The sequence below is a fragment of the Perca flavescens genome, chromosome 12 (assembly GCF_004354835.1).
Source record: "Perca flavescens isolate YP-PL-M2 chromosome 12, PFLA_1.0, whole genome shotgun sequence".
NCBI classification, from domain to species: domain Eukaryota; kingdom Metazoa; phylum Chordata; class Actinopteri; order Perciformes; family Percidae; genus Perca; species Perca flavescens.
Genome location: NC_041342.1, coordinates 19456270 through 19469822, shown reverse-complemented (window position 1 = coordinate 19469822; position 13553 = coordinate 19456270). Strand labels below are relative to the sequence as shown.

The 13553-nt window shown below is 39.0% G+C and overlaps 2 protein-coding genes across 3 annotated transcripts in view; one reads left to right on the top strand and one right to left on the bottom strand.

Annotated features, from left to right (window-relative positions):
• Positions 1-4437, top strand: part of LOC114564768 (dynein heavy chain 8, axonemal) — a 44393-nt gene extending 39956 nt beyond the window's left edge. For both annotated transcript variants that reach the window (XM_028592303.1, XM_028592304.1), the window contains 13 exons: positions 442-557; positions 643-845; positions 961-1034; positions 1156-1308; positions 1449-1604; positions 1925-2041; positions 2122-2223; positions 2321-2481; positions 2640-2796; positions 2881-3033; positions 3299-3488; positions 3775-3896; positions 4079-4437. In XM_028592303.1, coding sequence (XP_028448104.1) covers positions 442-557; positions 643-845; positions 961-1034; positions 1156-1308; positions 1449-1604; positions 1925-2041; positions 2122-2223; positions 2321-2481; positions 2640-2796; positions 2881-3033; positions 3299-3488; positions 3775-3896; positions 4079-4366 — 1992 coding nt within the window. In that variant the 3' untranslated portion in view covers positions 4367-4437. The remainder of the gene's footprint in view (positions 1-441; positions 558-642; positions 846-960; positions 1035-1155; positions 1309-1448; positions 1605-1924; positions 2042-2121; positions 2224-2320; positions 2482-2639; positions 2797-2880; positions 3034-3298; positions 3489-3774; positions 3897-4078) is intronic.
• Positions 4438-8605: 4168 nt separating this feature from the next.
• LOC114565840 (retinal homeobox protein Rx2) lies at positions 8606-13197 on the bottom strand. The gene is made up of 3 exons (XM_028594122.1): positions 12915-13197; positions 9510-9766; positions 8606-9043 (listed from the first exon to the last, which is right to left on the bottom strand). The coding sequence occupies exons 1-3, from the start codon at positions 13195-13197 to the stop codon at positions 8606-8608; spliced, it is 978 nt and encodes a 325-aa protein (XP_028449923.1).
• Positions 13198-13553: the final 356 nt, after the last annotated feature.

Sequence of the window (13553 nt, the reverse complement as noted above, 5' to 3'; positions counted from 1 at the left end):
CCAGTTACGATCCAGCCAGCATGTCTGATAGTGTGAACCGCTGTCATCGGCTATACTATGTACTGTTTTCTACTTGTAGGACTATAGTATACTATCTAGTCAACCAATTTGTTTCCCATTCAGTGTGATTCACCCCATTTTACCAGTGCTTACAGTGATCGGTTAAAGCTAGTTTTTTTATGGCTAGTTGACAAAAGTTTACCTGTCGAGAGGGTTCAAGTCTTTTTTTTTTTAACAGTCCCTTCCAGTCAGATGCTCTCTACATTGTTTTTACATTGATGCGTATAATGGCAGGAAAAAGGGGTCCTTAAAGTTGCTATTTATTGTATTATATATATTATATTTTATTGTCTATGCACATTGTAAAGCACTTTGTGACCCTGTCTGTGAAAAGCGCTGTATAAATACATTTTACGTACTTACTATTGATATATTTTGTAGGTATCTCAAAATGGAAAACTCTGGAAAGCATGGCTCAATCTTGATGCCCCAGAGGAAGGTGTCGTCCCTGATGGATACAACTCCCTTGATGTCTTCCTTAAACTTTTGCTAATAAGGTTGGATCCTGGTCATGTTGCTTATGTGGTCAAATACACAATATGATGTTCAATACAATATTCTTAAATGCTATTTCTTTCACAGGTCTTGGTGCCCAGACCGTACCTTGTCTCAGGCCAGGAAGTATGTAGGAGAATCCTTGGGCGTGAGGTTTGCTGAGCCGATCATCTTGAACCTTCAAAGCACATGGGAGGAGAGTGACCCTCGCACCCCACTAATTTGCTTCCTTTCTATGGGCTCAGATCCTACCGACCAAATTGAAGCACTTTCTAAGAAACTTGAACTTGGTGAGCTTTACTGCCCTATTAAACTTAAAACTTGTATAAGCTTCTCATCTTAACCTTAACAAATTGTACACCTGCTGCATTTCATGATCTCACTACAATGTGCTGTGTCTTATAGAATGTAGAGCTATATCCATGGGGCAAGGGCAGGAGGTGCATGCAAGGAAGCTTATTCAGACATCAATGATGCATGTATGTATATATCTATAAGATAAGGAAGTACAGTAGTATGGTACGTTGTATGAATGAGTACATTAAAGTGATGGCCTACCATTTCACCTGATCTGTGGCCTCTGTATCTGGATATGTATAGGGAGGCTGGGTCCTTCTGCAAAATTGTCATCTGGGCCTGGAGTTTATGGATGAGTTGCTAGACACTATCACAACTACAGAGACCATGCATGATACTTTCAGGGTGTGGATCACCACAGAACCACACGATCAATTCTCCATCACACTTCTACAGGTGACCCTTTCAAAAGCTATTATGTAAAGCATTATAAAATTATTAGTTCATTTATAACTTTACTTCCTGACCTAGCCTCCACTAATACTGAGGTGAATGTATATACAGTACCCAAGCTTAAATCACCCCTTTTCCTCTAGTCCTCCATCAAGTTTACCAACGATCCACCCCAGGGAGTGCGTGCTGGCTTGAAACGAACATTTGCAGGAATTTCACAGAACCAGTTGGAAGTCAGCAACCTGCCCATGTGGAAGCCCATGCTGTACAGTGTGGCCTTTCTCCACACGGCTGTGCAGGTACTGTCCATTCTAAGGTCATGGATTAATGTAGTACAGTTCAGACTAGAAGCAAAGCAAAATATAAAAATAATCCTGACATAGACTTCATTTGATGAATTTTAGTTTTTCATGTTATATAAATTTAGGGTCTCATATGAAAAATGTTCAATATTGCACACATTCCCAAGAAACATATTATAGAATGTACTTGTGTTCTTGTGTTCTTTTTTCCGAGGCAGTTAGGTATGTATGTTCTTTATGTAAGTTTTTCATTTGTACGATTTGAAGCTCATTCACTTGATTTTATTTATAATCATGTTTTATTGCTTTCTTTTGAGGAACGACGCAAATTTGGACCATTGGGTTGGAACATACCATATGAGTTCAACTCTGCTGATTTCACTGCAAGTGTTGAATTCGTTGAGAGACACTTGGATGATTGCGGCCCTAGGAAGGTTAGAATTTTGCATCAGCGGTCTAACTTTTTTTCCTTTTTTTATCTTCTTACCTAACATAATTTTGTGCTTTCCCACAGGATGTGTCCTGGGTAACTGTGCGATACATGCTAGCTGAGGTGCAATATGGAGGAAGGGTTACAGATGACTATGACAAACGCCTACTCAAGTGTTTCTCACGTGTAATAATCCCATTTTTTTGTTCATTCATTCATCTCCTTGATCAATAATTTCATTTAATCTGTTACAATACATGATAATGGGTGTTTTTCATTGCAGGTGTGGTTCAGTAAAAAGATGTTTGACCCCTCATTCTGCTTCTACATTGGTTACAACATTCCAGTGTGCAAGACAGTAGAGGAGTACATGGAATGTATTCAGAGCTTGCCCACTATGGATTCGCCCCAGGCGTTGGGGCTGCATCCTAATGCTGATATCACGTAAGGAAACGTTATCCAAAAGCTGTTATCGAAGCCACTCTTACTACGGAGTCTCTTAAACAATTAGTGACAAAGATACAGTGCTTCTATCGTGTTATTATAATGTGAAATTGTATTGCTAACATAGCTTTTATGCTTACATTTTCAATGTTGACCAGGTATCAGACGAACACATCTGCTGAAGTTCTCGACACAATCACAAATATCCAGCCCAAGGAAAGCGCAGGGGGATCAGGAGTGACTCGGGAGTCTATTGTTCACAACATGGCATGTGACATGTTGGGGAAACTGCCTCCTAATTATGTGCCACATGAGGTTAGGTTGTCTGGTAAATAAGATTTTAGTCACCACTTTTTGCAACAACTAAAATATAAATTCTACAATTTTTGTGGGTTTAAGGTCAAAGCCAGGCTGTTGAAGATGGGACCTCTGAACCCAATGAACATATTCCTACGTCAGGAGGTGGATCGGATGCAAAGGATCATCAGTGTGGTGCGCACTAGTCTGACTGACCTAAATTTGGCCATTGATGGTACTATCATAATGAGCGAGGTCAGAGCACTAATTCACCCATTGCTCATTCTGAAACACCAGTGCACCACTGTTTTTCTCAAAGTACTTGCACATGAATTACATGTTTGTAATTCCATTCTAATGTTTCTTTCCACAATTAATATTCACTGAATATTTGCATATTGCATTACTGAAACTGAAAAATATTTTTTATTTCTGAAATTCCATATGATGATTGAATTGTTTTTAATTATCATGAGGGTGTAAATTCCTGTGACACCTCTGATCTGTACTTGATTCCTAGAACCTCCGTGATGCCCTGGACAATATTTTTGATGCCCGTGTGCCAAACCTGTGGAAGAAAATCTCCTGGGAGTCATCCACGCTGGGCTTTTGGTTCACAGAACTTCTGGAGAGAAACAAACAGTTCCACAGTTGGGTGTTTGAAGGAAGACCCAAAACCTTTTGGATGACAGGCTTCTTCAACCCCCAGGGTGAGTAACAGGTTTGTGTAAAGTAAGGCATTATTAGAGTTGTCTCACACCAATAAATGTAATGAACACAAGCAATGAACTTAATGCTCAAGTCACTGTAGTTTTGAGCATAAAGGAATATAAATGAATCCCAACAGATTCAATCCGGTTGATTGAGACATACTGAGTTTGACTGTGTGGTAAATTGTGCTAAATGAAGACCTTCACGCCAATGACACAAGGTCAGCTGGGGTTAAATTGATATCGGACTTATGCTAATAATGTCTTTCCCGGGGTATGTTTCCAGGGTTCCTAACAGCTATGAGACAAGAAGTAACAAGGGCAAACAAAGGCTGGGCTCTGGACACCGTTACCCTGACCAACAAAGTACTGAAGCAGGCACAGGAGGAGATCACAGCCTCACCTACAGTCAGTCAAAAAGCATGGAGATACTAGCAATAGATCTGATCTCCAATTCAGCTTACACTGACATTTATGATAAACTTGGTTGGACGTTACAATAACCATGACAGTATTTTCTGCTGAGCAATTGATGTTTATTCTTTTAGGAAACATGCATTTTAATGTCACTGACTTCCTTTCCTCAACAGGAGGGAGTTTATGTTTATGGTCTGTACCTGGATGGAGCTGGCTGGGACAGGAAGAACACTCATCTCATTGAGTCCTCACCCAAAGTGCTGTTCACACCCTTGCCTGTCATCCACATGTTTGCCGTCAACTCCACTGCCCCCGTGGATCCTAAGCTCTATGTCTGCCCCGTCTACAAGAAACCAAGGCGCACAGACCTGAATTACATCACAGCAGTGGTGTTGACTACCACGCAGCCACCTGACCACTGGATCATGCGTGGGGTTGCCCTGCTCTGCGACATCAAATGAAAGATAGCTGCATGTCTTTATTATTATGTCCTATTGCTTAAAGGGCAAATAAATGTATTTTTAATGTCAAATGGATGTCAATACTTATACTTAAGATATCTACTAGTTATAATGCAGTGATAAACAAATGTCATACCCTTTAGAATGTATGTTCTAGTAGTTGACAAATCATTCCAGTAAGTAATCAGGTTTTCTTTTGCTCATTTAATTCAAAGTGCCACCAGTGTATTGGTCAGGTAGCATGAGTGACCTATCAAATGTTGCAGTTAAATTACATGTTTATTGAATAACTGATCACAACCACACTGCTGGAATACTTAATGAATGTTCTTGGTACATCTAGTCATTTATACATTTTCTATCTGACATAAAAGGCTTGACGGTATTGGAAGGTATTAGACAGGTATGACTAAAAAGTAGGCTCTCAACACTATAAAATGGGACCCTGTTAATCTGAAACAAAGGAAACCGCTAAGTCGATTTAGTGAAGAAGAGCACAGGTCTCAGGAGTTATCCTTCTCTTCCGTGGAGAAGACTGCAGTCGTCTCTCCCTTCTGCAGGTTAGATGAAATGGCTGGTTGCACAGCAATTTCTCAGGATCCAGAATGTGTTGCAAAGAACACAAAACGGTCTGTTACTCGTCCAGCAAGGTAAAGAACTGCTAAAACTGCCTAAAAGTACAAATGTTTGACTGGATGGATTGAACATGCAACCCTCCGGTTACCAAGCCAAGTCCCTACGGACTGGTACTGATACTGCTGCACATCAAAAAAAGATTATTACTAAAGATATCGACTTTAAAACTGTTCACATTCTCCCCTTTAGTAAAGTTCTAAAAAGCAATAACGTAACAGAAATGGGAGGTCTGCACTTCAGTCTGTATTCTTTGAAAAACCCTTTTTACAAATATAACATGGCAAAGAGGAAGAGACTCGCTAATATAGTTTCTTTAGGTCACCGTTAGAGTTAAGCATTTATTAGTCAGTTGAGGTTAAGATGAGTAACAGGAAGTGAATGTTGCAATGAATGCAAAACTAAACTTTTAACATGTGTGCCAGTGGATGTCATGCATGTGTGTAAGGCCATCAAAATCCCCCCCACCCTCTAAGTGATCCCCAATTATGTCAATGGGGAAAAATGGTGTCCCTTTGAAAATTGTTCTTAATCAAACCCAATTAATTCCGCTCTTTTCCCTTATTATTTCCACCATAGACCACGTCCCGCTACTCAGCCTGTTAACTAGAGCCTGGGCCCCAGCGAAGGTCACGCTTGGCCAAGCAAAATAACATAATAATGTGCGTAATTAATGACTAGTTCTGAGTGTGTCTCAAGCAAATTCTGGGTGATGCTGCATTAAGTCTTTCTGACAGAGGTGTGGTGAGAAAGGTTATCACTAAATATAGCACAGTCTAACACTTTTAATCTACATCCTTTCCCCTGATTTATTATGCGAAACTGCAGAGGCATATAAATGGTATAAATATCTAGCAATTGCTTTACCTTAAACTAAAGGGTAGCAATTAGGAGCTAGGCAGTGAGAGAAATAACTGTCTGAAAAATTATGTCCTATCCTGGGCAATTATTTTCTTAGTGCAGAGGTCCCGAGGCCTACATATTATTTGGTAAACCTTGGTATCATTTAATTTTTATTATGATCCTATCTTGCTGACAAGTCTTACACAATGGATATGTATGGACAGGAAGCATGTTTCCCTACTCACTGAGACTTAATAAAAATATGATTATTTTTTTCTAAAGGTACTACTTTCCCAACAGTTTCTCTTATTGTCCCTCCTGCCTCTCTAGTAGCACTATTTGTACTCTGATGCATACGTAATCAAATCAAATAAACCTAACCCTTCACACAGAATAGTTTTTCATTTCGACCTCTTCCCCTTAGGGAATCTTTGCACACCATTGTTCCTTTGAAATATAATAGACCTTGAACACCTCTGTTTTAGTATCTAACAATGTTATACTCCAACCTCTCATATATATTTTACTATAGATAGAAGCTGTGAAGCATCAGACAAAAGCATATTATTGATTTCAACATAAAAAAAAAGTCATGTCACAAAAAAGTGGATATTGAGTTTAAGTTGTGCCTACTGATGTTGTTGCAATGTTCTCGGATGCAAAAAAGACCTCCCTTACAATCCTCCATCCAAAAATAAATTGGAGCCCCTAAACCAAACAGGCTACTGGAGGGCAATTAGAACTTGAGCCCTTGTGGCCTCTGCAGTCTAGCAGGCGGGGCCTCCTGACACCCCTTGTTGGGCCTGATGGAGTGGAGCTTCATCTGCCTAACGGCCTGGCAAAACTCCACAGGCCTCCATCAGGCCGGCTTGCTCTGTCACAGCTTACATGGTCTATTGTACACCAGCACTCATTAATGGCACTAAGTCATGTTGGTGGCACACTAATGCATGTGTAGAAAGAAAAACAAAATCCACAATCAAAGTGCTTCTACAGTGGTGCTACTGTAACTTTATTCTGTTTTGCACATGGAAAATGAAGGTCACATTCTAAAAAATTTAAAGGACTAGAAATTAGTTATAATAATTTTAAAAAACTGATGAAAAACTAATAAACATCCCTAACACATGTATAAATGTGTCGTCTAGTAATACAAAAATATTTTTTATTTCTTTGGCTTTTTAGTCCACTGTTAACAAGATTACAATATAAACAACCTATGCAACTGACAGTGTGTATGCTGTCATTTCTAAAGGCCATGATATAAAGATAATGTTTTAGTGATGTAAATGATAACTCTTCCTTACACTTCAGCTTGGTGTCCATTTCCTTCAAAGCATTGCCACAGTATCACTTTAGGTTGGTAATTACAACACCAACTTAAGAACACATTATTTTTGTTATTGTGTTGTCTTTCAAGAGCCAGAGAGAAAATGATTATAGGAAAATGTACTCTGCTAGCCCAGTGCCCTTTTGCATAATTTGAATGCACACACACACACACACACACACACACACACACACCAAATAGCATACAGTATAAAACACACAAGCAATTTTATCATGGCAATGGTCAGTGTAACGTAATTTCCCTGCTAGTTATTGTCCAACAGTTACATCAAACTGCTTCTTCCAGGGGTAAAAAACGCAATGAATAGCAATCTTTACCAATAAGGTCAAGATTAAGACAGGGCATAATGAAAAATAAAAAACATTGATATGTTGTGCCTTATCTGTAAATTGGAAATAATATAAATGGTCAAGTTTGAGGGGAGTGGTAAAGTTAATCAGGTCTTGAAAGCGTATTTCAGGGGCATCTGAGGGTATTCTGTCTATGGCTGAGAATCCGGGGTTAATCGCTTTAAAAGCAGTAATTAGGTGTTAAGAGGTATGCTTGTCTGTTTAAATTAGCCTCTGAGCCAGATTACGCTCTGTGACTTCCGATAACCTCTCCCATCAGGGCTCAATGCTCTCCAAAAGGCCGGTTTAATGATTAAAATAAGACACACACTTATCACTTTTAAACCTAATCAAACTTAAATTTAAGTGGGCTTTAAAATACACATTTGTGCCCACTTACAAATGACCTGAAAATATACTAGAAAATGCTTGACAGTATGTACCAAATACCAAGAGAAAACCCAACCAAACACACAAGAAGAAAAACCTCCTTAAACAAATTTGTACAATTTATACAAAAATTGTCGGTTTTTAAAGATCTAGATACCAGCAAATGCCCAAAGCACAGCACAGTGTTTGTTAAACCTCATAAAGATATTCTGACTTTAGGGTAGCAGGAAAAACATACACCCAGGTACGTGTAGAGAGAGTTAGGGTCAATATTTCATTTTTTGTAAATATTTTATTTTCACAAAAAAAGGAAACCCCTCAATTAGGGACCACAAATGTTGCTACTACTCACCACGTGGCTCTGCTTAGCCTCTCATGTAATACAGTTTGTCAGCACGGTCTGCACAATTTATCAGAAATTTGCTAAATTGATGTTGAGGATGTTCTCTAAACAAGTCTATTCACAAACCTTTTGAGCTAAACCAAAATAAATGACCCCCAGAGTTTTGCTAATTTTAACATTTTTATCTTTTTTTTCTTTCATCACAAGAAGTTTGTTTTCAGAGTTGCATAACGGTGTCAGTGAAAAAAATGTCTGACTCCTTTGGTGTCATGTATCCTCGCCATGGGTACATGAAACAAACATTGTAAACATTCACGGGAGCAGCTCAAAAGTCCTTCTGCAGTGCCACATCACATGTGCTGCCAGGTTTTATCCATTGACTGAATGTGCTCTTTGGCCTTCATCCTAAGTGCTGCGATGCTTGAACTTCTGTCTTCCTCCATCGGGTATTTATCGTTGAAGCTGAGTGGGCACTGGTAGGGAGGAGGGCCCATTGGCTGCATACCTTGGACCATGCCAGGTGGGGTGTTGAGGAAGCTGTGGCTTGGATAGGCAGGCTGCAGGCCCTGTGGTGAACCCATAAACCCTGGGATGGTATGCATGGCTGTGGCATTGGAGATGGGCGAGGTCAGCCAGGGATCTAGTGGCATCGAGTTGCCCACCGGCCCCACGCTAGGTGGCATCGGAGGACGATTGAAGGATAGCATGGGGGAATCATGGAGCTTCATGGTGCTGGTGTCCATCTTTTCTTGTCGTCTCCACTTGGCCCTTCGGTTCTGGAACCACACCTGGACAAAGAAAATGAAATAAGATGAGACGGTGCAGCGAGGCACTGAGACACAATAGCAAAAATCAGAAAAATACAAGCGCTTTCACAGATTGTGCTATATACCTTCTAATGCTACCACCAGGTGATGTAGGAGTTGGATACATTCAAATTAACTTTGGCATCCACAGACATTTAGATAACAAAAAAAAGTGTTCTATGTTAAACTTCATTTGTCAACTTATTTGTGGTTTAACTGTTTCTGCTGCTGGGTGAAAAATGAAGTACGGGGGAATTTTATGATAAAGTGAAATAAATTGTGGTTCATTGAATTATAAATGATTCAGCAGTTTAGGCCTCATTAGCCATAAATTTATGGTAATGGCGCAGTTCTCTGCTCAGTACAGCGCGGGCCGTGTAAGCAATCGCATTACCATGTCTGTGTACCAACACCATAGTATACCATTAGGATATCACATAGTCCTTACCTGAACTCGAACCTCAGGCAAGTTAACCTTCATTGCCAACTCCTCACGGCTGTAGACGTCTGGGTAGTGGGACTTCTCAAAGGCTCGTTCCAGCTCATGAAGCTGATAGGTGGTGAACGTGGTACGATTTCTTCTGTGTTTCTTTTTAGTGTGCTCTTCCTCTGTAATGGCCTCCGGAGACCCCTCTCCAACATCCATTTCCTTCTGCGGGTTGCTCATTTCTTCATCACACTTGTCACCAGAGAAAAGGTCCGATTCTAAAATGAAGGACAGGAAACTTATAGTAAGAATTGTAAGATGCAAGAAAATGTATCTTTATTTATCACCTTTCAGAATTGATTTGCTGTAACAGTTGTAACAACCAACTGTGTGTAACTGGTATCATGCAGTAAGCAGTCCTTTGTTTGGCAGCTGACCATGTTGAAAAATCTTATTTGTATCAAATCTTATTAAAGCCAAGGACGTAAGGATAGAGCAAGTCGGAGATAAAAGAACAATAAAGGAGAGGTAGGACTACTGTACATTTAAACCCACAAAAGCAAACTTCTCAGGCAAGGAGTCTACCATTTTAGGGATAATCAGGTTTGTGCACTATAATTTTAAAGTTGAGTTAGTAATAACATGCTGTTTAAGTGAATCTTTGGGAGTTTACACATCAAAGCTTCTTTTGGTTTTCCAAAGAGAACTTGTTGCATTATTTATTTATAGTAAAAAATTCAAAAGTTTTGACACTTCAAGATAATAAGTAAAGCATTTGTCAGAGCAGCAATTCACAAAGTAAAACCTTACAGTAAGTGTTTTTTAAAAAAAAAAACAAGGCAAAGTAATATGTATGTGTTTGACTTTCCAAAAGTCACTCCCCACATCACTTACTCACCATGTCACCCTTTTTCAACCAGAAATGTAGTAACCAGCGTTAGCAATATCTAGCCATCCAAACTTTGTTGCATGACCATAGCTCACATTCCACCAGACTTTTATTTTTATTACATCAAAGATGTCACCAGAAGAAAACGCCTCTAAATATGTGATTGTTGATCATTTCAAATACATGTAACATTTTAACCTAAAGCCTCAAAAAGTGAAAATCACAACCCTTCTACTCATGATAAAACAGCTTAATGACTGATGCCCTTTATTAGAGTTGAGGGCTTAAACACCAGGAGTTTGGCAAGTCCAAGTGACATCACATCTTTCACTGAAGTCATCCCTTGCAGTAATCCCATAGGAACAGATGCTACCAGCGAGTCCCCGCCTCCTCTAATCTAACAATGGACTTTAGTTGGCTTCTGCACAAGCCAAGTAAATAGTCATAGTCCAGATTGTGTCTTCCAAATGGATGTAGAGCAAGTGAGCCATGTATGTGTGATGCACCAAAGCTTACTAATCATACCAAATCGTTTTAAGGCAATGTGGTCAACAGATCATTGGTTGAAATAATGATGCCAGGCAACAAAAGCTTTGTGTTCAAGGTTGTTAGTGAAAACTTTAACACATGATTGATAGTGTACACCATGAATAGGGAATGAGTGGGATTATGGTTACTGCCATTACGTTTTTCCATGTTTCAACCATCCCATTTAAACTGTGTTATTATCTATAGTCTATACTCTATAGGACAGACTTTGTGGCTTTGGCATACACTTATATCCGTACAAATTACAGGCATTAAGCACTATAGTTTGCCATATCTGTCATGGAGCAATCCATTTAAATAAAAAAAATATATATTAATATCTAAACTGAAGTGCAAATCTTGCAGATAGATCTTAGGGTTTAAAAAAATCCCCCAAGGCTTATTTTAAAAAAACTTATCAACATTTTCAAAGAAACAGAAATCACCAATTTCCCCACACAGTAATCTGTATCCATTCGTTCGTACTCCTCCATTGGTCAGACCTCTGTCATAGCTCACCCACTGATTTAGGATGTTGTGGCTACTGTATGTTCACATACGTTGTAGCTATGTCAGTATAGCAATTGTATTTTCAGCTATTAAGCATAGACACAGAATTATTGTGTCTCTTGATTATTAAAAAAAAAAACACGCAGTTTTCAGGTGTACACAGGACGCATAAATCTTTTATGTTGACAGAGTAACAGCTGGCTACTGATTTTACAGTACTCCAACAATTTTGTTTTTAGCTTTTTGCAAGGTCTGTTAAGTGGTCATTTTGTTGATTTTTTAAAATACTAAAACAGCTTTGTGTCTGTAAATTATTTCAAAGAATATTGCATTAGACAACTGCATACAGCAGGTTAAAATGTTCATAAGCTTTGAAAGGTCACGTCTATCACAGGCTTTAGTAGGAATTTTAGCAGTACAAGTTGTAAAACAGAAGTGAATGAAAACTGAAGTATGTACCAAGCAACATTCAAGTTTAATTAACTTTACAGTAGGTAGTGATGGCTGTCAACAGGCTAATTTCACTAGCTTATTAACCTTTTATTTCCAGCCAGACCCACCAGTATGAAACCTGCTGTGTAGACAAGCATTGCTCTGATTCACAGAACATTATTTTAAATTTGCTTAACATCCCAACAAGTATGAAATATGCCTAAATTTGATTGATTCATTAAGATAGCATACAAAATACCAGGGCCCTGGCACTAAAACACCTGAAGTAATGTAACCAATTTTCATATTTGTAGCTGCATGTGTCAAGTCAAAAGAAAGGAAAGTTCTGTTACAGGAAAATGTGTGTATATGATGCAGAAGACATTTATTTCTTGTTGATTTATAGTAAAGGTGAAGCCATAATAAAATTACTCAGATTACACTTCATATGGATTAAGTAAAAGTTTAGAGCAAGCAGACTCTGATATTGTCAGATATTGAGAGCTGGTTTAAAAAGCAAAGGTTACATTTAAGGGGAAATTCAGCAGCTAAGCTGGGACACTCATGAGCAACGTTAAAATGATCTAGGTCACTAAGAGCCGATTGTTATTATTTATTATTTCCTCTTTCTTTGGCTGATTGCATAAAATGACATTTCTGAAAAATGACTGGTTGTATCTTAATAGATGACGCACACAAATATAAATTAAATATAGTACTATGCTCCCCCTTTTCCACTCACACTACTGCAATTATTGTTCATTTTGCAAAGTGGGGGCTTAAGTACAAGGTATATTTACATACATACATACATTCAAGACATCCAAATAACTCATCATGAAAGTGGTTGCTAAAAGTTGACATTGAACTTCTTTATGGAAGGGCGCTAGTCCAATACATTTGGAAAACTGTGTGGGAGTATTGGGTTTTAAACCGGACATAAAAGGCTCTGACAAACAGTACAGCACTACTTCCATTTGTTGTACAGTTCCCCATAATCCCCATTATCATCCTGCAGAAATGTATAACAGTTTATGTGGCATTGTTTCCTTTCTGAAGAGACTCACCATGGTAGGAAGAATGTTGGGAACTATCACCCAATTCTGGAAGGTGCCCATAGGGGTCCGACAGGACCTGCTTGTCAGGGTGTTGTTGGTTTTCTCCGTTGGCTTGCTGCCTGTCATCCTCGCCTATCGAATGGAGTAAAGGGTCCTGGTCTTTAGTGAATCCCAGTATGACATCAATACTGTGGACCCTGCCTCCACCGCTTGACCCAGCACCTTTTGCCATGTCATAGTTGTCAAGACAGCTATCGTCCACTATTCCCAGGGTATCCATTGACAAATGCATACGAGCCTTTTGAGACACTTTCTCTATTCTTTGTCAGAAAAAGCAAAAAAAAAAATGCTACCAAGTAAGACAAGGCAGAACAGTTGTTGTACAGAGCTGTTGTTCTGGTTCACGTCCAATGGAGGAGATTAATGTGAAGCGTGAGGGCCGTATCCTTCAAGGATCTCTTCAGTGAGGCTCAGTGTATAGTTTATGTTAAAGCAGAACAAAGTCACATCTAAATGAGAGAAAAAAAAACAAGACATAACAAATACAGTAAAGCTGTGCAAATAATTGTAGTGGATATTAGACATGTCAATGTGATATCAGCATTAGCAAGCAGGCTCCCTTGTTTAGATTATTAAGATAAAATACTT